Here is a 24,979-nt window from a genome sequence, read left to right as displayed (position 1 = left end):
TGGCTCTGCCTGGACATGCTGAACTTTATGTAGTCCATGTAGCGGCTATAGAGCGCGTCGATCACCTGGTGAATGCAGCAATGTATTGCAAACTGCGAGATGTTGCATAAGTCGCCTACAGGAGATTGGAAGGTGTCAGTAGCATCGAAGTTGAGGGCACTGCCACTGCCACTGACAGTGAGGTCCTGGTGCCGATTTCAGTTTCGAGGTCCATGTGCAGAAGCTAGCAGAGCTTAGTAAGCACCTCCTTGTGGAACCGCAACTTTCTTATGCACTGCTCCTCGGACATATCAAGGTAAGAATAATGTGCACAGTAAACCCTGCGTCTGTACGGCCTCCTGCCCCAAGGCCTGGGGCATTTCCTCTGGCGTGGACCTACAATGGCCTGAAGCCGTCTCAGTAAATAGCGCCGTTCAAGCTTCGCCGCAGGAAGATGTGCTGCGCCATCACTGCCCCCATTAAGTTGCAGAAGGTAGCCGCGATGTGCTAGTCGCCAATGTATCTGACCTGAAAGCCACCAATACTAGTTGTGAAGCTGAGTAGTCGCAGCACACCAACACCTACGCACTCTGCAAGGGAAGAACGCAACAATGACCGCAAAAATTTGTGGCCTGGCTGCAACTCCCTTTAAATATCGCCCCAGAATCTTTACTGCAATTTGTGAACGCCAACCTTTTGTGCTGTGTTCCCCGCCAGCTGGTAAGTGAGGCGGTAAAAGTGAATTTGGCGAGACCAACACCAAGGAGGCGTTGTACGCGTATTGACGTCAGGATTTCCATGGCGGCAGTCGGCGGGCGACAAATCTTTACTCCCTTGAAAAAGGATAACCAAATTTCCCATCAGGTGGCACCCCCACCTAACGCAGCCGCCCAGCCGTTCACGCCCCATTGCTGCCTCACTCAAGTGTTATCAGCTAGTGGTAGCAACCGAATTTCGACCCCTTTGTTTCTAAAGCGGCCTAACCAATGGTCCCTAAAGGGAGCGCTGGAGATCACTGAAGAAACACAAAAGTAAGGTTTTAAAATCTACCTGAATGGGGAGCCAGGAGCAGGACTATTCCTTATGGCTCCACATTAAAACTGTGGGCTGTTGCCAGCCACTGCTCACTATCCTTATAAGCTCCTCCACTACCCTGAACTTATCGTAGGCCTTCAGCTGGTAACCCAGCTCGGCAATTTGGTTTCTCCTTGTGACGGGGAACTGCCTCTCGATGCGTGACTGGTGTTCGCAGTTAGGCAGTCCCCTTCTGATGATGCAAGAGGACCACTGCTTTCGCACCCAAAAAACTACAGACAAATTTCTAGGCCATTAGATAATTTTCAGGAGTTGAGTAGCAGTGCGTGTGTTCATTTTTTAAAAAAGATTTACAAAGAACATGTCAGATAATTTAGTAGGAACTCTGGGCAGTGGCTGATTGATGTATGTAAATAACTTGTTATAATAGTTAGGATAGAGAAGAAGCCCATTGGTCAGATGGGTGAAGAACCATACTGCCATCAACTACAGTCAAGAGGGTGGATAGATGACCGGTGCCCAGTCCTCTATCAACTACAGCTGTGAAGGCAGCCAGGTGGCCCAGGTCCAACCCTCCACCATCTTTCGGATGAGATGAGACGTTAAACTAAGATGCTCTCTTAGGTGGACCTAAAAGATCTTGTGACACAATTCGAAGAAGAGTAAGAGACTTCTGGTGTGGTGGATGATAGAGCATTCAAGCTCTGCAGCCTGGCTGCAGTTTTTGAAAAAAACACAGACCACATTGCATTAAGTCATCAATCAACTTGATATTTTAGGATCTTGGGTAGCGAGCCAATTAAAGGTTAAAAGACTATCAATTGAGCCAATAAGGTCAAAGAAGGCGAGTTCTTTTCTGTAAATTGAACCAGGTATAAGTACAGCCATTTTGGCCACGTGGTCTCAGAAGGACAAAGGCCTGGCTTAAAGCCAAGAGCTTGTTGCTGCTGCCAGAATAAAGTTACATTAAAACTACAATCGGAGTTCGCATTTTATTGGAAATTAAGAGATCTAACAATTTTGGCGTCATGAACACAATCGCTGAAGGAAGAAACTGAATTTTGGACATCGGACCTACACACTGAGGTAAGGACTCCTCTTTATAAAAGTCCTCGGTCAAAAGTCTAAATTCGCCTCTCCTTCTACGCGATTCCGAAAGCCTCCGGTATGCGAACCCTCCAGTTGGTAGTCGGCTCGAGGTCCCATAGACGTCTAACTTCGGCGGTGTGTTAGTTAATTATTCACCGACCTACTGATCGGCTGGAAAGCCTACGACTCAGACCCCAGTAAAGAAATCAGTATTATGGCAGCAGGAGATAAGAGCAAAGAATTGCCTACAACTGTTAAAGACGGGCGGGCACCACCTGAGGTTTCAATAGATGAAATCCTCGAACAGTTGAAAGAATACATAGAGCAACAATTCAACTTATCTAAAACCTGTATTAAGATCGAACAAAAGTACGGAACCTCCAAAGGACAATGGTCCTTGGACGAGATTAAAAGGGTCTGGGGAAAAACGACCCGTATGAAAAATAAAGAGCGAACTAGATGGTCCCTAGCCGTTATGGGACAGATCCGAAAGTGGAATGAAATTATAATGCGTTCCCAACATGATCGAGAACTGACCAGTACAAAGGACCAATTGCAAGCTGTTTGTGCACAGCTGCGACAGAAAAGACTTGAACTTGAAAAGTCGGATGCGGAAGTTAAAGATCTTAAAGGTGAAATTAAAGAATGGAAAAAATCATTAGGTCAAGAGACAGTAATAGGAAAAGGAAAATGTATCGGTCAATTCCCAGGGTACCCATGTTTGGATAAATTAAAAGCGCAAACCCAAAGACACGACCGAGGAATAGATACGGATTGTGAGTACTCCGACGATACAGGGTCGGAGGATGAAGAATTAGGGATGCGCTTTGCCCCGTTTAAAAAAAGACGAGTTGTAGTCAAATCAGAAGAGACTGCGGATGAGGGCGGAACCAAAAAAACGAAGAAAAGGGTATATGCAGAATACTTATTTCATGATCCGGCAGACCCAGAGAAAATTGATAAATGGTCCAAGGAATTGCCCAATTCAAAGAAAGGGGGAGTAAAAATGTGGGACCAATTGGACTGCTTAAGAAATATATATCAACTTCATCCCTGGGACGGAGTGCAAATTTTGACCATAATGGTGCCAAAAACACAAGGTAGAAAATTGCACGACAAGGTAGAAGAAGCTTTGGGGCAGGATGAGCAAGAATTAAACGCAGGATGGGAGGTGATTAAACACTGGCTGCAAGCCTTCAGTCCAGCTAAGACAGACTGGGGAAAAATTGCAGCCTGCCAACAGAAAGGAACAGAGGAGGTCCTGGAGTATGACGAACGGTTTAGATGCACGTGGCTAGAACATTCGGTTATGAATAATACGGATGAGGAAATGGATGAACAAGTGTTTGGACCCCTGAAGGCAGCTTTCATGGCAGGTCTAAAGCCAGAACTGTCCAAAATGCTTAAGGTAGTGTTACCGGACTGGGAAGGTAGAGGAACTACTTTTGCAGCATTGGTGAATCGATGTAACCAATTAGATCGGGATATGGGAGCTAAAGTCCGAGCTGTACAAGCTGTGGGATGGAAATCCCAGGATTCTGATAAACAGTTATGAGGAAAATTACCCGGAAAATGTCATTATTGTGGGAAAGAAGGTCACTGGGCCAAGATGTGCAGGGCGAAACAGCAAGGTCGCGGCCGGGGAAGAGGACGCAGCCAGGGATACAATTCAGCCAACAAACCAGGCTTGCCACAAGATAACGACCTCATAGAAGCATTTAAGCGACTGACAATACAACAACAGAAGGAGTTACTTGGGATAGCAAAAAACGATTAGAGCCCACCCTGGTCCACCTCCTCGCACTAATACAACAGAGGGGAGATGGGCTATATATAACTGTGAGGGTGGGCGATAAGGATGTGGACTGTCTTTTAGACACAGGGGCGGAATTAACATGCTTACCCCTACAATATGGAGACTTTTTGCCGTTGGAGTTGGGGGCCATAAAATGGAAATTAAAAGGACAACACCGGTACTTATAGGGCTGGGTCCACATGAACTAACCACGCCGGTCTGGATAGGCCCAGTCGATCAACCCTTTTTGGGAATGGACGTTCTAATCCAAGTAGATTCATCGTTGCATTTCGAGGATGGTCGGATGACTTGTTCAATTAGAACTTTGAAGAAAGAAGAATTGAAGGAACACCCGATATGGGCTAAAGATAAGAATGATTGTGGCCTACTCCAGATGGAGCCTGTGTCATTTACTGGGACCAAGCCTCCATGCACTAAACAGTATCCCATCAGTCCAACTGTCATCGCGGGAATCTTACCGGTTATTCAGCAACTGGAGAAACAAGGGGTGCTTATTAAAACGCATAGCTCCTCGAATAGCCCCGTGTGGCCGGTACAGAAATCTAATGAGACTTGGCGTTTGACTGTTGATTATAGGAAAGCTAACCAGTGTATTGATCAAAAAGCTCCTTTGGTCGCAGATCCCTCCACCATTTTTAATGCCCTCAAACCAGAACATAAATATTTCTCGGTTATAGATATGGCCAACGGATTTTGGTCGGTGCCTTTGGCACCGGAGGTTCGACAGTGGTTTGCTTTCACGGTCCAAGGACAACAGTATACTTGGACCTGGTTACAGCAGGGTTTCCACAACAGCCCTATGGTATTCCACATGGCTTTACAAAGCCATTTGCGAGAATTACCTCCCCTGTCATCCATAGTCATCCAATATGTGGACGATATCCTGCTAGCTTCAAACACGGAAGAACAGCATGAACAAGATTTACGAGCTTTGCTGGACCACCTTTGGCTGAAAGGACATAAAGCCAGCATCGACAAAGCACAAATATCCCAAGAAGAGGTTGTATACCTGGGACAAAAGATTTCACAAGGAAAGAGAGAACTTACCCAGGATAGAACTGCAGCCATTCGGGCTGCTAAAAAACCCACCACTATTCAGGAACTAAGGTCTTTTTTGGGATTGTGTAACTTTAACAGAAATTGGATTGACTCCTTCACACAGCTTGCTCAGCCATTGAATGATATCTTAAAGGGGAAACGTGCCTCTAAAGAAGCCATCACTAAGGAAAAGCAAGAGGCCTTCCTGAGTTTGAAAAAGGCTTTGTGTTTGGCACCGGCTCCGGGAATCCCCGACAGTGGTAAGCCATTTACCCTGTTTGTCCATGAGAAAGAAGGATATATGACAGCTATACTGACACAAGAACATGGGGATCGGCAAAGACCTATTGGCTATTATTTGGCAAAACTGGATGCGGTAGCCCTCGGATGGGGAAGTTGCCTAAGGGCCATGGAAGCTACATGTCGAGCGGTAATGATCACTGCGGGTCTAGTCCTCGACCAAAAGCTGATTTGTCAAGTGTCCCCACACCGTACACGCTTTGCTGTCTTTGAAAAGAATGTCTCAGGTGACGGCAGCTAGATGGACCCGCTGGACAGCAGTTTTGGAAGCTCCTAATCTCCATATCGTCCGGGCCAGCCCGGTTAATCCCACAACTATGCTCCCAATGTCAGAATCGAAGGAGCAAGAGGGGGGAGAATGTGAAGAGCATGACTGCGTGGAGATTTTAAAAGAAACAGAAGAAGCAGCCTTAGCAGCAGAGGAGCCTCTGCACAACCCAGACCTCATCCTGTTTACAGATGATTCCTCCTTTGTTGACAAAGGTACCAGAAAAGCAGGATGGGCAGTTGCAACCTTATATGAGGTAGTGGCAAAAGGATGTTTACCCTCAGGAACGTCAGCACAACAGGCCGAGTTACGAGCCCTGTCAGAAGCATGTCGAATAGCAGAAGGACAGACAGCTAATGTCTACACAGATTTGTGTTATGCTTTTGGAGTCGCTCACGACTTTGGTCTGTTCTGGCGGAAAAGAGGATTCCTCACTGCTGCTGGTACACCTATCCGAAATGGAAAAGAAGTCCGAGACTTACTAGAGGCCATACAATTACCTCAGGAAGTGTCCATCCTGAAGTGTAAGGCCCATACCAAGGAAAATACCACGGAAGCACAGGGAAATGCCCTCGCTGATCAGGCAGCAAAAGATGCCGCCTCACAGGGCGTTCCTCCAGAAGAACCAACGCAGATGTGCTGATTGAAAGCACTCAGGACTCTGACACGAGACCTTCAAACAATGCAAGGCGAGTGCTCCCGAGAGGAAAAATGGACATGGATTGAGGCAGGAATTAAGCTTTGCGAAGATGGTGTCTGGAGACAAAGAGTTACAGACAAGCCAGTCGCGCCACAAGCGCTTATGCCTTTTTTAGCCCAACAGATCCACTCGTGGGGACATTTGGCCTCACAATAGATGACGGCACAGTTCCAGAAAAGCTGGTGGGGTCGGGGATTTAAAAAAACATGTGGTCTGCCAGAAAAATAATTCTGGACCCATCACGGTAATGCACCAACTGAGGCCCCCTACCTCTGTCGGACCATTCCAGCATCTGCAGGTTGATTATATATCTCTTCCTTCATGCCAAGGATACACTAACATTCTTGTCATGGTCGACAGATTCTCTAGATGGGTAGAAACTGTCCCAACTAAAAGAGCCACAGCCAATCACACTGCAAAGGTTTTGTGTAAGGATTACATTCCCCGATGGGGAGTCCCGAGTAGCATTGACTCAGATCAGGGAACACACTTCACAGGTGCTGTCTGCCAAGAAGTCTGTAGGTTACTGAACATTACGTGGGGTTTACACTGTCCTTATCATCCACAATCATCAGGACAAGTAGAGCGAATGAATCGAACTCTGAAACAACAGCTTGCCAAATATCACCAAGAAGGAACACCATGGCCCCAGGCACTACCAATAGTGCTATGTAGCATTAGGGCAACCCCGAACAGAACTACAGGTCTAAGCCCATTTGAAATTATAACAGGAAGACCCATGTCGCTGCCAGAAACTATCGATTTAAGGAAAGCTGATGTTCACTTAATGAGTGACACTTTGTTATCATACTGTCAGAACCTAACCAATGCTATTAGTTCTGTTTCCCGACAGGTATCGGCAGCTTGGGGTAATCCACCCGAAGGAGGACACGACATCATCCCGGGAGTCTGGGTGTATGTGAAAAAGTTGCATAAAGAACCTTTGGGTGCCAAGTGGGAGGGACCTTATCAAGTGTTATTGACCATCCAGGCAGCTGTTAAAGTCCAAGGAAAGAAAGCCTGGATCCACGCTTCACACGTTAAATGAACACCCATAACTGAAGCTGAAATCTAATAAGGACAATTACTTTTTGCCAAAATGTATAAATTTACTGTATCACTGATTGTAGGTATTCTAGGCATTTGCCTACTTCTTACTAGCCGACCCTCTGCACCAAAGGGAAATTGTAGGGTAGCAAAGGAATTATAGAAACTGCTCCCGGAATTCTGAAAAGGGAGGTACTTGCGCCCTACTCGGAACTGAGCGTTGCACATATATCCCAGATAGCTCCGAAGAAATTACCAACTTAGCAGAGCATAACCAAAAGGAGGTATAAAAACTTAAGCAACCCCCATCATTCACTTTGTGGAGCGGAGCCACTGAATGGCTAGGTTCAATAGGAACTTCATTGGTGGAAGGTTTAATTCTATTCGTTGTAATTATTTTACTTTTATATTGTTTGTTTCTGTTGATTAAATGTTGTTGCAACCAGGCGGCTGTAGCTGCTGTCCCGCATGTGAGACACCTTGCAGGTCCCAGCAGACCATCTGTACGTGGCACAGGGGTATGTTATGCTTAAGGGAAGGTTGTTTACTGGCTGAATTAAGATATTGATTTGGATTAAATTGGAATAAGGTTAATTAACCTACTAAAACCAGACTTCCATTGTGGCCACGATGGAACTTGGGTTGGTGTAAATTTGTGTGGAAGTTACTAGTCCGGTCATGTGGCGAAACACATCAACAAATTTTAGAAGGAAACTCTATTAACATGTATGAAATTATTTTGTAGAATGTGATAGCTGATGTTTTATGATTCAGTTTGTGAAATAATCAAAGGGGGGATTGATAGAGAATTCAAGCTCTGCAGCCTGGTTGCAGTTTTTGAAAAAAAACACAGACCATATTGCATTAAGTCATCAATCAATCTGACATTTTAGGACCTTGGGTAGCGAGCCAATTAAAGGTTAAAAGACTATCAATTGAGCCAATAAGGTCAAAGAAGGCGAGTTCTCTTCTGTAAATTGAACCAAGTATAAGTACAGCCATTTTGGCTATGTGGTCTCAGAAGGACAAAGACGTGGCTTAAAGCCAAGAGCTTGTTGCTGCTGCCAGAATAAAGTTACATTAAAACTACAATCGGAGTTCGCATTTCATTGGAAATCAAGAGATCTAACAGTGGACAATCGTTATCCATCAAATAACTTCACTAAAACAGATTACCTGGTCATTTATCTCACTGCCATTTGTGGAGTCTTGCTGTGTACAAATTGGTGGCTATGTTTCCCTACATTAGAACAGTAGTTGTATTTCACTGGCTGTGAAGCACTTTGGGCCATCCTGAGGTTCTGAAAGTTGCTATATAAATGCAAGGTTTTTTTTCTTATGTATTATCAATGCTATGTGCTAACAGTGCCAATTACAGTGTGTCTATATTTGACAGCCAGATGCCATATGATTTAAGTCAGTCGAGGAGGCGGGAGCTCGGAGCAGCGCGAGTCCGGGGTCGGCGAGAGGCCTATAAAGGCCAGCGGGAGTCGAGCAGTTCGAGCAGTCAGTCGAGGAGGCGGGAGCTCGGAGCAGCGCGAGTCCGGGGTCGGCGAGATGCCTATAAAGGCCAGCGGGAGTCGAGCAGTTCGAGCAGTCAGTCGAGGAGGCGGGAGCTCGGAGCAGCGCGAGTCCGGGGTCGGCGAGAGGCCTATAAAGGCCAGCGGGAGTCGGGCAGTTCGAGCAGTCAGTCGAGGAGGCGGGAGCTCGGAGCAGCGCGAGTCCGGGGTCGGCGAGAGGCGTACCGGTGCAGCTACAGGGAGAAGGCAAAGATACAAAGGTGACGTCACAGCCTAGGGGGTAAGTGATTGGCTGGTGATTGGTGAGTAGTTTTTCTTTTTCTTCTTATATTGGTCAGTAACTTTTAACATTGTTATTACCAGTTTAAGTGTATCTAAGGGTTAAGACATGGCAGGAGAGCTCGGTCGGGTGTTATGCTCCTCCTGTACCATGTGGGAACTCAGGGACACTTCCGGTGTCCCTGACGACTACGTGTGCGGGAAGTGTGTCCACCTCCGGCTCCTGACGGTCCGCGTTACGGAATTGGAGCTGAGGGTGGATTTACTCTGGAGCATCCACGATGCTGAGAATGACGTGAGTATCACGTGTAGTGAGTTGGTCTTACCGCAGGGAAAGGGTCCACAGCCAGATAGGGAATGGAAGACCAGCAGGAAGAGTAGTGCAAGGAAGGTAGTGCAGGGGTCCCCTGTGGTCATCCCCCTGCAAAACAGATACACCGCTTTGGGTACTGTTGAGGGGAATGACTCATCAGGGGAGGGCAGCAGCAGCCAAGTTCATGGCACCGTGGCTGGCTCTGCTGCACAGGAGGGCAAGAAAAAGAGTGGGAGAGCGATAGTGATAGGGGATTCAATTGTGAGGGGAATAGATAGGCGTTTCTGCGGCCGCAACCGAGACTCCAGGATGGTATGTTGCCTCCCTGGTGCAAGGGTCAAGGATGTCTCGGAGCGGTTGCAGGACATTCTGAAATGGGAGGGAGAACAGCCAGTTGTCGTGGTGCACATTGGTACCAACGACATAGGTAAAAAAAGGGATGAGGTCCTACAAAACGAATTTAAGGAGCTAGGAGCTAAATTAAAAAGTAGGACCTCAAAAGTAGTAATCTCGGGATTGCTACCAGTGCCACGTGATAGTCAGAGTAGGAATCGCAGGATAGCGCAGATGAATACGTGGCTTGAGCAGTGGTGCAGCAGGGAGGGATTCAAATTCCTGGGGCATTGGGACCGGTTCTGGGGGAGGTGGGACCAGTACAAACCGGACGGTCTGCACCTGGGCAGGACCGGAACCAATGTCCTAGGGGGAGTGTTTGCTAGTGCTGTTGGGGAGGATTTAAACTAATATGGCAGGGGGATGGGAACCAATGCAGGGAGACAGAGGGAAACAAAAAGGAGACAAAAGCAAAAGACAGAAAGGAGATGAGGAAAAGTGGAGGGCAGAGAAACCCAAGGCAAAGAACAAAAAGGGCCACTGTACAGCAAAATTCTAAAAGGACAAAGGGTGTTAATAAAACAAGCCTGAAGGCTTTGTGTCTTAATGCAAGGAGTATCCGCAATAAGGTGGATGAATTAATTGTGCAAATAGATGTTAACAAATATGATGTGATTGGGATTACGGAGACGTGGCTCCAGGATGATCAGGGCTGGGAACTCAACATTCAGGGGTATTCAACATTCAGGAAGGATAGAATAAAAGGAAAAGGAGGTGGGGTAGCATTGCTGGTTAAAGAGGAGATTAATGCAATAGTTAGGAAAGACATTAGCTTGGATGATGTGGAATCTATATGGGTAGAGCTGCAGAACACCAAAGGGCAAAAAACGTTAGTAGGAGTTGTGTACAGACCTCCAAACAGTAATAGGGATGTTGGGGAGGGCATCAAACAGGAAATTAGGGTGCATGCAATAAAGGTGTAGCAGTTATAATGGGTGACTTTAATATGCACATAGATTGGGCTAACCAAACTGGAAGCAATACGGTGGAGGAGGATTTCCTGGAGTGCATAAGGGATGGTTTTCTAGACCAATATGTTGAGGAACCAACGAGGGGGGAGGCCATCTTAGACTGGGTGTTGTGTAATGAGAGAGGATTAATTAGCAATCTCATTGTGCGAGGCCCCTTGGGGAAGAGTGACCATAATATGGTGGAATTCTGCATTAGGATGGAGAATGAAACAGTAATTTCAGAGACCATGGTCCAGAACTTAAAGAAGGGTAACTTTGAAGGTATGAGGCGTGAATTGGCTAGGATAGATTGGCGAATGATACTTAGGGGGTTGACTGTGGATGGGCAATGGCAGACATTTAGAGACCGCATGGATGAATTACAACAATTGTACATTCCTGTCTGGCGTAAAAATAAAAAAGGGAAGGTGGCTCAACCGTGGCTATCTAGGGAAATCAGGGATAGTATTAAAGCCAAGGAAGTGGCATACAAATTGGCCAGAAATAGCAGCGAACCTGGGGACTGGGAGAAATTTAGAACTCAGCAGAGGAGGACAAAGGGTTTGATTAGGGCAGGGAAAATGGAGTACGAGAAGAAGCTTGCAGGGAACATTAAGGCGGATTGCAAAAGTTTCTATAGGTATGTAAAGAGAAAAAGGTTGGTGAAGACAAACGTAGGTCCCCTGCAGTCAGAATCAGGGGAAGTCATAACGGGGAACAAAGAAATGGCAGACCAATTGAACAAGTACTTTGGTTCGGTATTCACTAAGGAGGATACAAACAACCTTCCGGATATAAAAGGGGTCAGAGGGTATTGTAAGGAGGGGGAACTGAGGGAAATCTTTATTAGTCGGGAAATTGTGTTGGGGAAATTGATGGGATTGAAGGCCGATAAATCCCCAGGGCCTGATGGACTGCATCCCAGAGTACTTAAGGAGGTGGCCTTGGAAATAGCGGATGCATTGACAGTCATTTTCCAACATTCCATTGACTCTGGATCAGTTCCTATGGAGTGGAGGGTAGCCAATGTAACCCCACTTTTTAAAAAAGGAGGGAGAGAGAAAACAGGGAATTATAGACCGGTCAGCCTGACCTCAGTAGTGGGTAAAATGATGGAATCAATTATTAAGGATGTCATAGCAGTGCATCTGGAAAATGGTGACATGATAGGTCCAAGTCAGCATGGATTTGTGAAAGGGAAATCATGCTTGACAAATCTTCTGGAATTTTTTGAGGATGTTTCCAGTAAAGTGGACAAAGGAGAACCAGTTGATGTGGTATATTTGGACTTTCAGAAGGCTTTCGACAAGGTCCCACACAAGAGATTAATGTGCAAAGTTAAAGCACATGGGATTGGGGGTAGTGTGCTGACGTGGATTGAGAACTGGTTGTCAGACAGGAAGCAAAGAGTAGGAGTAAACGGGTACTTTTCAGAATGGCAGGCAGTGACTAGTGGAGTGCCGCAAGGTTCTGTGCTGGGGCCCCAGCTGTTTACATTGTACATTAATGATTTAGACGAGGGGATTAAATGCAGTATCTCCAAATTTGCGGATGATACTAAGTTGGGTGGCAGTGTGAGCTGCGAGGTGGATGCTATTAGGCTGCAGAGTGACTTGGATAGGTTAGGTGAGTGGGCAAATGCATGGCAGATGAAGTATAATGTGGATAAATGTGAGGTTATCCACTTTGGTGGTAAAAACAGAGAGACAGACTATTATCTGAATGGTGACAGATTAGGAAAAGGGAAGGTGCAACGAGACCTGGGTGTCATGGTACATCAGTCATTGAAGGTTAGCATGCAGGTACAGCAGGCGGTTAAGAAAGCAAATGGCATGTTGGCCTTCATAGCGAGGGGATTTGAATACAGGGGCAGGGAGGTGTTGCTACAGTTGTACAGGGCCTTGGTGAGGCCACACCTGGAGTATTGTGTACAGTTTTGGTCTCCTAACTTGAGGAAGGACATTCTTGCTATTGAGGGAGTGCAGCGAAGGTTCACCAGACTGATTCCCGGGATGGCGGGACTGACCTATCAAGAAAGATTGGATCAACTGGGCTTGTATTCACTGGAGTTCAGAAGAATGAGAGGGGACCTCATGGAAACGTTTAAAATTCTGACGGGTTTAGACAGGTTAGATGCAGAAAGAATGTTCCCAATGTTGGGGAAGTCCAGAACCAGGGGTCACAGTCTGAGGATAAGGGGTAAGCCATTTAGGACCGAGATGAGGAGAAACTTCTTCACCCAGAGAGTGGTGAACCTGTGGAATTCTCTACCACAGAAAGTAGTTGAGGCCAATTCACTAAATATATTCAAAAGGGAGTTAGATGAAGTCCTTACTACTCGGGGGATCAAGGGTTATGGCGAGAAAGCAGGAAGGGGGTACTGAAGTTTCATGTTCAGCCATGAACTCATTGAATGGTGGTGCAGGCTAGAAGGGCTGAATGGCCTGCTCCTGCACCTATTTTCTATGTTTCTATGTTTTCTATGTTTCCAATGCATAACATCAACAACTTGTGTTTATATATTTAACATAGAAAAACATCCCAATGTGGTTCACAGAGGCATACTCAAAGAAAATGGACACTGAGGCAAAAGAGATATTAAGAAGGATGACCAAAAGTTTAATCAAAGAGGTGGGCTTTAAGGAGGATCTTATTCCAGAGCATGGAACAAAGGCAGCTGAAGGCATGGTCACCAATGGTAGGGCAAAGGAAGGAGGGATGCACAAGAGGCTGTCAGAAAAAGTGAGATTTTGGAGGGGGATTGTAGTACTGCAGGAGATTACAGAGATTGGAAAACACAGCCATGGAGAGAATTAAACACAAGGGTGAGAATCTTAAATTTGAGGCTTTGGGGGACCAGGAGCCAATGTAGGTCAATGAGGACAGAAGTGATGGGCAAGCACGATTTGTTGTGGGATAGGATATAAACATCAGAGTTTTATGATGACAGATGAGCTGTCATTTATGGAGAGTGAAGGATAGGAAACCGGCCAGGAAACTATTGGAATAGTCACATTGGAAGTTGATAAAAGCATAGACCAGCACTGGTACGGTTATCCTGCAGTATTGATACCAAAAATTTTGTTGCAGTGAAGATCCCAACTGTCAACTCCGCCAAGAGTGAACAAGAGTGAATACTTGTGAAGTATTGGGGAAGATTTACGTCTTCACGACCTGGGCAGTAATCTGGCAGAGTGGATCACCCACCCTATATAGAGCTTGCTCAATTTTCATTCCATTGATTTTGCCAGATTATTCTCTTTGTACGAGTTTCCGGCCTTGCATTAGAACGCAAAAATCTATGTTGTCCTCTTCATTACAGGGAATCTTTTTTTGAGTTTCTTGTCATATCGTTTATCTTGCGCCAAATATTGCCACCTTCTGGGGAATGGTCTTTTCCACAATAAGGACTCTCAACTGTTCAGTGAAGGAGGACTTCTCGATGGTTTTCTGTGACCCTTATCTACATTTTCCTAATCAGTTATGACATCTTTATTTCTGCCAGTGCACTACCTTATTACCTGCTTGCTTAGGTACAAAGCTGTAAATATTTTAGTTCTGTGTTGACTGGGTGTCTTAACTTATTGCCATCATTAAGATGCTGCAGTTTAAAATTTGTAGCTCGGCAATATGTGAAGGCAGTTACAGCCATATAACTATAATTCCTTAATGCTATGAGCTGGGATATTACATCTGTCAATTTTAATCATTGCATTTACTTCTGGTTTCATAATTAAATCACACACTGGATTAGAAACATTTCAAGAAGCATACCTGTCCTTATTACCAAATGTTGCTTTTTCTCTCACGTGGCCTGATGCCTGCATGGTGAGCAGGAAAAATTGACATTCCTCTAAGGGCCAGATCAATTTCACAATCATTAGAACCCTGCAGCAAAAAAGATCTTGCTTGCTACAAATTCCTTACAATTACTTTATGTGACAATTACAAACAATTACTTCCTAATGTTACAGATTTCATTATTGTATCCTTATCAATGTTCATGATAAGTATAAACATTTTTATTTTTCTCAGCTAAGATCCTATTTATATTGGGTTAGAATATTTTGTGTACCTTGGTTAACAAGTAATGTTGGCCATGGTTTGATTTAATAATGAGCTGAATCTTGCTGGAAAAATAATGGCACATTAACCATTTAATGGCCTGTCAACTTCGCACAGACAGCAGCTCACCGTTAGCTTCTCTTTATTTTTAAGAACTTGTATTTGCACATTAATTGTCCATTCAACTCGTCACCGAAAGTTAGGGCTAGAACTTACCAAGGTAAGAACCTTTTTAACAACAATTGTTAATGCAATGCCAAACAATCTCACTTTCACAGAAAGGGAACCATTTAAACTGCTCAATCTCATACCTGCATGTAGTAAATTATTGTTAGAGATTTTAAAAATGTCAATTTTTTAAATTCATATTGTTCCTTTCAATCTCTTTTATCTCTCTTTCTTAATCCAGTCTTTCGTTCCCTATCTTTACTTCTCTTTCTGTACGTGATTTGACTAAATTCACCCTCCTTATCAGTTGTTTTATGCTTTTTTTGTAGTACAGGTTCGACCTCCCAAATCTGGAGTTCCAAAATCCGGAATGCTCCGAAATCCGGACATCGCGCTGATCCGTGGAGGGATCGTCTGAAATCCAGAAAATGTTCCGAAATCCGAACATTTTTTTAAACGGCGATAGCGGTATTTTTTTCGGAATTTTGCGCCAAAAATACCGCTAATCACTCCGCTATATTTTAAAGGCCCAGCGATAAAAATCGACGGAAACCGTGATTGGTCCTAGCTAACTTTACTCCGAGGCCGATTACCGCTGCGAGTTGGACCTTGGGAGGGGGAAAACACACAAAAAAAATTGCAAAAAACAAACAATAAAAAAATCACAAAACATTTACAAGACACTTCACTATTGAATCGCTGAAAAATAATTAAAAAATAAAAACTTTAACTTACCTTTTTTTGCAGCTCTTCATACTTACCGCTGTCCCAATGGCTGCAACGCAGGTTTTTCTCAGGCATTTTTGTTCGCCCAGAATATGGCTAGCCGAAGAGTTACGAAATCTGGAAATACCCGAACCTCGGCCCGGACATTTCCAGATTCGGGACATTGGAAAAACGTTCTGAAATCCAGAACAGCCTTGGTCCAAAGGTTTCCGGATTTTGGAGGTCGAACCTGTATAGGTTTCACATTACATAATCAAGCTACTCCTCACATCTAAGTGGTTTTCTGATTGTAAGTTAGGGATTGTTTATTGCTGTAATATTAGGGTTTGTTTATTCTATGCAGCTGCTACTAAATGGCATTGTTTCTATATCTCTTTTGGTGGTATATCTGGTGCTTCAGGTCAATATATTAAGAATAAACAAAACCCTTGGCCCATTCATTGGCCCCAAGTTTCCACATGATTTGCTCCTGATTTTTAGGAGCAACTGGTGGAGAACGGAGTATCTTAGAAATCGGAATTCTCCACATTTAAGTTTTCTGCAGTTCTAGTCAGGTAGAACAGTTTCACCTTTGAACAGAATTTTTTTTCAAAAGGGGGCGTGTCCGGCCACTGACGCCTGATTTGAAAGTTTCCACAGTGAAAACGTACTCCAAACTAACTTAGAATGGAGCAAGTGAAGATTTTTGTAGGCTTGAAAAAACCTTGTCTACACATTAAAAAATCAGGCGCAGGTTACAAATTAGGCGTAGGGAACGAGGTGGGGGGGGTAGGCGGGGGAAGGGAAGTAATTACATTCTACAATAAATCCTTAGTTATACTTATACAAATATTATACAAATAAATCCAACCTGAATAAAAATTTATAAGCAAAGAAAAGATTAAATAAACCATGTTCCTACCTGTGTGAAAGTGCTTCAGGCAGGCCTTTCAGGCAGCGGTTTGCCGTCGGGACCGACCGACGGCAGGGGAAGACAGGGAGAAGGCTGCAGGAAGCCTCATTACTTGAGGCAGCCGTTCCCGACAGCAGGGTGGGGGAGGCAGGGAGAAGGCTGCAGGAAGCCTCATTAAGGTAAAGGATAGGATGCTGAACAATTGCCCACTTTAGTGTATCAAATACTCCTTGGTCAGGAATATCAAGGTAGAATTTGCCTATACACTGCTGCAAAACCTCTTGCAGCATCACTGCAAGATTCCCATTATACACACTATACTGATTCACAATGAGTCGAAATCAGAAGTAAAAGATATTTTGCTGTGAACTCATGTCTATTAAGAAATTAACTGAAACTGTTAATCCATTTACTATAACTTTTATTTACTGTATATCTATATTTGTGTACTTTGATATAAATGCTACTCTAAGATTATATTCTCTGTTTTAGGATGTGAGTATAAAGTTAAACTCAGGATTTCTAACTTCATAATCAACTACAGATACTTACCGCTGAGGCCTTTTCCTGTGCATCAATATTTGCCAGAAGATTTTGCACTCTCTCATGAATTCTATCCCAGGCAGGGTGTCTCACCGGATCAAAATAAAACCTATTTAACAAACAAAAGACTTTTAGAACAGTGTCATTTCCAGTGAACCTCATCATGATTGGTCTACTTCATGATCATTAAATGAGTGGAAAGAAAGAAAGATTTGGATTTATATAGCGCCTTTCACGAATGTCTCAAAGCACTTTACAGTCAATTAAGTACTTTTGGAGTGTGATCACTGTTGTAATGTGGGAAATGCAGCAGCCAATTTGCGCATAGCAAGCTCCCACAAACAGCAATGTGATAATGACCAGGTAATGTTCTTTTTTGTTATGCTGATTGAGATAGCTAGAGAGGATCTATTTAAGAAGTACCTTATAAAATATATAATAGATTTTTCTTTGGAATGTTTACTTCATTTACTTCAGTATTACATTGTAGCTTAAATTCATCTCACCCCCTCACGCTCCGAGTGGGGAGCTCTGCACAAAGAGAGCATGAGTCACAAATGAGGCTACAGATTTGCATTTAAATTGTGCTTTATCATGTCTGTCAGAAAAATAGGGAATCCCATTGCATTAAGTTGCATTATTTATTGTTGCTGGAACTCGAACAATTGCAGGTGACCAGAGAGTCCCTCACTCTGTCAGTTTGAAAGCCATTGCAGCAGCTCCCTACGGGAATTTTTTTGAAAAATATGTAAGCATACCTGAAATATGAGCAAACCCTCTCCAGAGTCAATGTTCCTTTAAATTAAGCATTTTTGCCAGGTTCAGCTGATCCAGGCATGTCATAAGGCCTCTTTTATCCCATCATATTTTAGTGCCTTGGGACGTTTTACTACATTAAAGGCACTATATAAATACAAGTTATTATTACTTTATTATCATATGTTGCAGAGAATTTTTTGGAAGTGGTAATAATGGGATTTTTGAACTACATCATCCTGTCACTACCATTACCCCTACTTCAAGTGGAAGGCACAAACAAAAACAGGACCCATTCCAATTTCCTCTCATCTTCATTTTCATGACAAATGCCAAGGAAATTTGGGGCCTAATTATGGCTGTAAGTGAAACCATCAAATGGAATCCAATGTGTTTGAATTATACCATATCACATTAACTGATCTAAGTTGAATTATTCCAAATTTGGAATTCAGGTTGACACTCAACTACTTGATAGAGGGGAAGGGAGATTGACCCCAACAAGTTTTAGGAACAGCAAAAGGCTATTGGCCCAATGTGAGCTTTGGCTCAGTTGTAATACATTATGTCAAAGGTTGTGGATTCAATCCCCACTCCAGAGCCCAGATTTTAATCTAACCTCTGGAGAAAACTGGTGGGTTTGAGTTGGACGCCCAATTTAAAGGACATCATGGAACGGGTGCAGAACATTCTGAAGCCAGCCAGAAGGCATAGTCCATGTTGGAACCAACAACATAGGAAGAAAAGGGTTGAAGTCCTGCAGTCAGAGTTTCAGCAGCTAGGGAGGAAGTTAAAGAGCAGGACCAGAAAGGTGGTAAATGAATGAATATAGGAGCAGTAAGATAAGGCAGGTTAATACATGACTGAAGCAATGGTGTAGAAGGGAGGGCTTCCAATTCCTGGGCATTAGGACCAGTGCTGGGGCAGGAGGACTCTGTACAAGATAGATGGGTTGCAACTCAACAGGGCTGGGACCAATGTCCTGTAGTGCTGTTGGGGAGGGTTTAAACTAATTTGGTTGGGGAGGGTCACCAGGATGAAGCATTAGAGAGGAGAAACAAGATGCACAGAGGCCTGGGAGAGGCAAACAGCATTAGAATAAAGGGTTGTTGCAAAATAGGGAGGGTCAGACGGGACGGGGGGGGGAATGTTAGGGAGGCTAGGAAGGGTTTGGAGTGTATGTGTGTAAATGCTGGAGTATTGTGTCCAATTCTGGGCACCACACTTTAGGAAGGATATCAAGATCTTACAGAGAGTGCAGAAGAGATTTACTATTATGGTACCAGAGATGCAGAGCTTTATAGGAGAGTGAGGAAAATAATGTCAGATTGTATGTAAAACTCGCTTATAAATGATGGGAAGTGGCCGTATAACATAAAATGAAATTTTAGATTTTGAGGGAACATAAAGATCTTTTAAAGAATGTAGAACAGGCTAAAAAGGCTATAGATACAAACACATTCCAAGAAGCTGAGAGTGGTTCTATATGCTATGGAGGGTGAAGAGATCACAGGCCACTTAGCAGGCATTCTGATACGGATTAACAAATGCATGCTTTGAATGAATTCCCTTCATTGTATCTATTCTCCCATTAGTTTTATCTGTGGCAGTTAGATAACTTTTCTTTTGCCACTGACAGTGTTTTCCATCACTGTCATTTCAAGGATTAGTTGGAGGCCAGCCTACTCAACATCTGTATAATAATGTGTGAATCCTTTGGGTTTTTGGAAGTTCCTGTCTTGGGTGGCTGAGACTGAGAGCTTCCCTGGCATATGTTGGAATAAAGATCGTTTCAAACCTATCTCTGGAGACTGTCATTGATCGGGCATCCATCCTCTAATTCAGTGGGTCCGCTCGGGAGAGAGGAAGATTGCTCCACAACAGCTTCAGTTATGTGGAGACGAGAGAAACGGGGGTTGTTCTCTTTCGAACAGAAATGTTATGGGGTGATTTAATACAGGTGTTCAAAATTATGAAGGGTTTTGATAGAGTAAATAAGGAGAAATAGTTTCTCAACAAAGGTGTGAAAAAATTTGTGCTAGGATATTGACATACTATAATTTTAACAACAACAGCTTATATTTATATAGCGCCTTTAACCTAGCAAAACATCTCAAGGTGCGTCACAGCAGTGTTACAAGACAAAACAGATAAATTTGACACCGAGCCACATATGAAGAAATTACGGCATATGTCCAAAAGCTTAGTTAAAGAGATAGGTTTTAAGGAGAGTCTTAAAGGAGGAAAGAGAGGTAGAGAGGCAGAGAGATTTAGGTAGGGAGTTCCAGAGGTTGGGGCTCAAACAGCTGAAGGCATGGCCACCGATGGTTGAGCAGTTATAATGAGGGATGTTCAATCGGGCAGAATTTGAGGAGTGCAGACATCTTGTGGGGTTGTGAGGCTGAAGATTACAGAGATTGGGAGGAGCAAGGCCATAGAGTGATTTGTAAACAAGGGTGAGAATTTTGAAATTGAGGCATTATTTAACCGGGAGCCAATGTAGGTCAGAAAGCACAGAGGTGATGGGTAATCGTGACTTGGTGCGAGTTAGCACACGGGCTGCCGAGTTTTGGATGACTTGCCAGGAGTGAGTTGGAGTAGTCAAGTCGAGAGGTAACAAAGGCATGGATGAGGGTTTCAGCAGCAGCGGAGGTGAGCAATGTTATAGAGGTGCAAAAAGGGAGTTTTAGTTATGCCACGGAAATGTGGCCGGAAACTCAGTTCATGGTCAAATATGACGCCTAGGTTACGGACAGTCTGGTTCAACCTCAGATTGATGCTAGATCTGGTCATGTGTAATGAGACAGGAGTAATAAACAATCTCCTAGTAAAGGATCCCCTTTGAATGAGTGATCATAGCATGGTTGAATTTCAAATTCAGATGAAGGGCGAGAAAGTTGGATCTCAAATCTGTCTACTAAGCTTAAATAAAGGAGACTACAAAGGTATGAGGGCAGAGTTGGCTAAAGTGGACTGGGAAAACAGATTAAAGTGTAGGACGGTTGATGAACAGTGGCGTACATTTAACGATATATTTCATAACTCTCAAGAAAAATATATTCCAGTGAGGAGGAAAGGATGTAAAAGAAAATATAGCCATCCCTGGCTAACTAAAGAAATAAAGGACGGTATCCAATTAAAAACAAGGGCATACAAAGTGGCCAAAACTACTGGGAGGACAAAAGATTGGGAAGCTTTTAAAAGCCAGTAAAGAATGACTAAAAAAGTGATTAAGCAAGGGAAGATAGACTATGAAAGTAAACTAGCACAAAATATAAAAACAGATAGCAAGAGTTTCTACAGGTATATAAAAAGGAAAAGAATGGTTAAAGTAAATGTTGGTCCCTTAGAGGACGAAACCGGGGAATTAGTGATGGGGAACACAGAGATGGCAGAAACTCTGAACAAATATTTTGTATCAGTCTTTACGATAGATGACACTAAAAATATCCCAACAGTGGATAGTCAAGGGGCTATGAGGGGGGGCGAGGGCGGAGGGGGCAGGAACTTAACACAATCACAATCACTAAGGAGGTGGTACTCAGTAAGTTAATGGGACTAAAGGCAAATAATTCCCCTTGACCTGATGGCTTTCATCCTTGGTTTTAAGAGAAGTAGCGGTAGGGATAGTGGATGCATTGGTTGTAATTTACCAAAATTTCCTGGATTCTTGGGAGGTCCCAGCAGATTGGAAAACTGCAAATGTAACACCCCTATTTAAAAAAGGAGGCAGACAAAAAGCAGGAAACTACAGACCAGTTAGCCTAACATCTATTGTTGGGAAATGAGTCCATTATTAAAGCAGGACATTTGGAAAAGCATAATTCAGTCAGGCAGCATGGATTTATGAAGGGGAAGTCATGTTTGACAAATTTGCTGGAGTTCCTTGAGGATGTAACGAACAGGGTGGATAAAGGGGAACCAGTGGATGTGGTGTATTTGGACTTCCAGAAGGCATTTGACAAGGTGCCACATAAAAGGTTACTGCACAAGATAAAAATTTACAGGGTTGGGGGTAATATATTAGCATGGATAGAGGATTGGCTAACTAACAGAAAACAGAGAGTCGGGATAAATGGTTCATTCTCGGGTTCGCAATCAGTAACTAGTGGGGTGCCGCAGGGATCAGTGCTGCGACCCCAACTATTTACATCCATATTAAAGACTTGAATGAAGGGACCGAGTGTAACGTAGCCAAGTTTGCTGACGATACAAAGATGGGAGGAAAAGCAATGTGTAAGGAGGACACAAAAACCTGCAAAAGGACATAGACAGGCTAAGTGAGTGGGCAAACATTTGGCAGATTGAGTATAATGTTGGAAAGTGTGAGGTATGCAGGTTGGCAGAAAAAAAAAAATCGAGGAGCAAGTTATTATTTAAATGGAGAAAAATTACAAAATGCTGCAGTACAGCGGGACCTAGGGGTCCTGGTGCATGAAACACAAAAGGATAGAATGCAGGTACAGCAAGTGAACAGGAAGGCCAATGGAATTTTGGCCTTTATTGCAAAGGGGATGGAGTATAAAAGCAGGGAATTCTTGCAATAGTTATACAGGGTATTGGTGAGGCCACACCTGGAATACTACATACAGTTTTGGTTTCCATATATATACTTGCTTTGGAGGCAGTTCAGAGAAGGTTCACTAGGTTGATTCCAGAGATGAGGGGGTTGACTTATGAGGAAAGGTTGAGAAGGTTGGGTCTCTACTCTTTGGAATTCAGAAGTTTGAGAGGTGATCTTATCGAAATGTATAAGATAATGAGGGGGCTTGACAAGGTGAAAGCAGAGAGGATGTTTCCACTGAGAGGGGAATAGAACTAGGGGGCATAATCTTAGAATAAGGGGCTGCCCATTTAAAACTGAGATGAGTAGGAATTTCTTCTCTCAGAGAGTTGTAAATCTGTGGAATTCATAGAAACATAGAAACATAGAAAATAGGTGCAGGAGTAGGCCATTCGGCCCTTCTAGCCTGCACCGCCATTCAATGAGTTCATGGCTGAACATTCAACTTCAGTACCCCATTCCTGCTTTCTCGCCATACCCCTTGATCCCCCTAGCAGTAAGGACCTCATCTAACTCCTTTTTGAATATATTTAGTGAATTGGCCTCAACAACTCTCTGTGGTAGAGAATTCCACAGGTTCACCACTCTCTGGGTGAAGAAGTTCCTCCGCATCTCGGTCCTAAATGGCTTACCCCTTATCCTTAGACTGTGACCCCTGGTTCTGGACTTCCCCAACATTGGGAACATTCTTCCTGCATCTAACCTGTCTAACCCCGTCAGAATTTTATATGTTTCTATGAGGTCCCCTCTCATTCTTCTGAACTCCAGTGAATACAAGCCCAGTTGATCCAGTCTTTCTTGATAGGTCAGTCCCGCCATCCCGGGAATCAGTCTGGTGAACCTTCGCTGCACTCCCTCAATAGCAAGAATGTCCTTCCTCAGGTTAGGAGACCAAAACTGTACACAATACTCCAGGTGTGGCCTCACCAATGCCCTGTACAACTGTAGCAACACCTCCCTGCCCCTGTACTCAAATCCCCTTGCTATGAAGGCCAACATGCCATTTGCTTTCTTAACCGCCTGCTGCACCTGCATGCCAACCTTCAATGACTGATGTACCATGACACCCAGGTCTCTTTGCACCTCCCCTTTTCCTAATCTGTCACCATTCAGATAATAGTCTGTCTCTCTGTTTTTACCACCAAAGTGGATAACCTCACATTTATCCACATTATACTTCATCTGCCATGCATTTGCCCACTCACCTAACCTATCCAAGTCGCTCTGCAGCCTCACAGCATCCTCCTCGCAGCTCACACTGCCACCCAACTTAGTGTCATCCGCAAATTTGGAGATACTACATTTAATCCCCTCATCTAAATCATTAAGAGAGCTGTGGAAACTGGGTCATTGAATAAATTTAAGACAGATACAGTTACTTAACCGATAAGGGAATAAGGGGTTATGGGGAGCGGACAGGGATGTGGACCTGAGTCCATGATCGGATCAGCCATGATCGTATTAAATGGAGGTGCAGGTTCGAGGGGCCGTATGCCCTACTCCTGCTCCTATTTCTTATGTTCTTATTTTCTTATGAGACGGATGGAGTCAGTGGTTAGGGAGCGCAGTTTGTGGTGGGGGCCAAAGACAATGGCTTCAGTCTTCCCAATATTTAATTGGAGAATATTTCTGCTCATTCAGTACTGGATGTTGGACAATCAGTCTGACAATTTAGATACCAAGCAGGGGCCGAGAGAAGTGGTGGAGAAGTAGAGCTGGGTACATATCAGCGTACATGTGGAAACTGACTCTGGGTTTTCAGATGATATCACCAAGGAGCAGCATATAGATGAGAAATAGGAGGGGGCCAAGGATAGATCCTTGGGGGACACCAGAGGTAATGATGCAGGAGTGGGAAGAGAAGCCATTGCAGGAGATTTTCTGGCTATGATGAGATCGATAAGATTTGAACCAGGCGAGTGCAGTCCCATGATGGTGGAGAGACATTGGAGGAGGATGGAGTGGTCAACTTTGTCAAAGGCTGCAGACAGGTCCAGGAGGACGAGGAGGGATAGCTTACCTTTGTCACAGTCACAAAGGATGTCATTTGTGACTTTGATGAGAGCTGTTTCGGTCCTGTGGCAGTGGCAAGGGCAAAAACCAGATTGAAAGGATTCAAACATTGAATTCAGGGAAAGATGGTCACGGATTTAGGAGACGACAACACGTTCAAGTACTTTGGTCAGGAAAGAACAAAGGGCTCAAATTTCCCCTCGAGTTGCAGTTTTTTTTGGTGTAACTTGATTTTTCTGGTGTATCTTTTTAGTTGCAAATATGGGCATTTAATTTGCGCCAGTGTAAGTGAGTTAGTTAGGTTTTTTGTTAGGTCAGTTTTTTTTTCAAAAGGGGGCGTTCCCAGCCACTTACACCATTTATGCCAATTTAGCCAGAAAAAAGTTGTACTAAACTAACTTAGGGCAGCATATGTGTCCACTTTTGTCCGCACAGAAAGACCTTATTTACAGTTAAGAAATCGGCACAAGTAACTACATTTAAAGCACCAAGACAAAACAAAGCACAAAAAGTAATAAGCAATTC

The 24,979-nt window shown here is 43.9% G+C and overlaps 1 protein-coding gene across 3 annotated transcripts in view; it reads right to left on the bottom strand.

Moving 5' to 3' along the window:
- The window catches only part of spata6l (spermatogenesis associated 6-like), a 145,597-nt gene that overhangs the window by 5,725 nt on the left and 114,893 nt on the right, over positions 1-24,979 (bottom strand). For 2 of the 3 annotated variants that reach the window (XM_070881223.1, XM_070881231.1), the window contains exons 12-13: positions 17,131-17,230; positions 14,502-14,615 (exon numbers count right to left, since the gene is read on the bottom strand). In XM_070881223.1, the coding sequence (XP_070737324.1) occupies positions 14,511-14,615; positions 17,131-17,230 (205 nt within the window). In that variant the 3' untranslated portion in view covers positions 14,502-14,510. The remainder of the gene's footprint in view (positions 1-14,501; positions 14,616-17,130; positions 17,231-24,979) is intronic. The other variant, XM_070881241.1, reaches the window with a different exon arrangement.

The sequence above is a fragment of the Pristiophorus japonicus genome, chromosome 1 (assembly GCF_044704955.1).
Source record: "Pristiophorus japonicus isolate sPriJap1 chromosome 1, sPriJap1.hap1, whole genome shotgun sequence".
Taxonomy (NCBI): domain Eukaryota; kingdom Metazoa; phylum Chordata; class Chondrichthyes; family Pristiophoridae; genus Pristiophorus; species Pristiophorus japonicus.
Note: the sequence above shows the minus strand (reverse complement) of the source record. Positions and strands in the feature narration are given on the sequence as shown.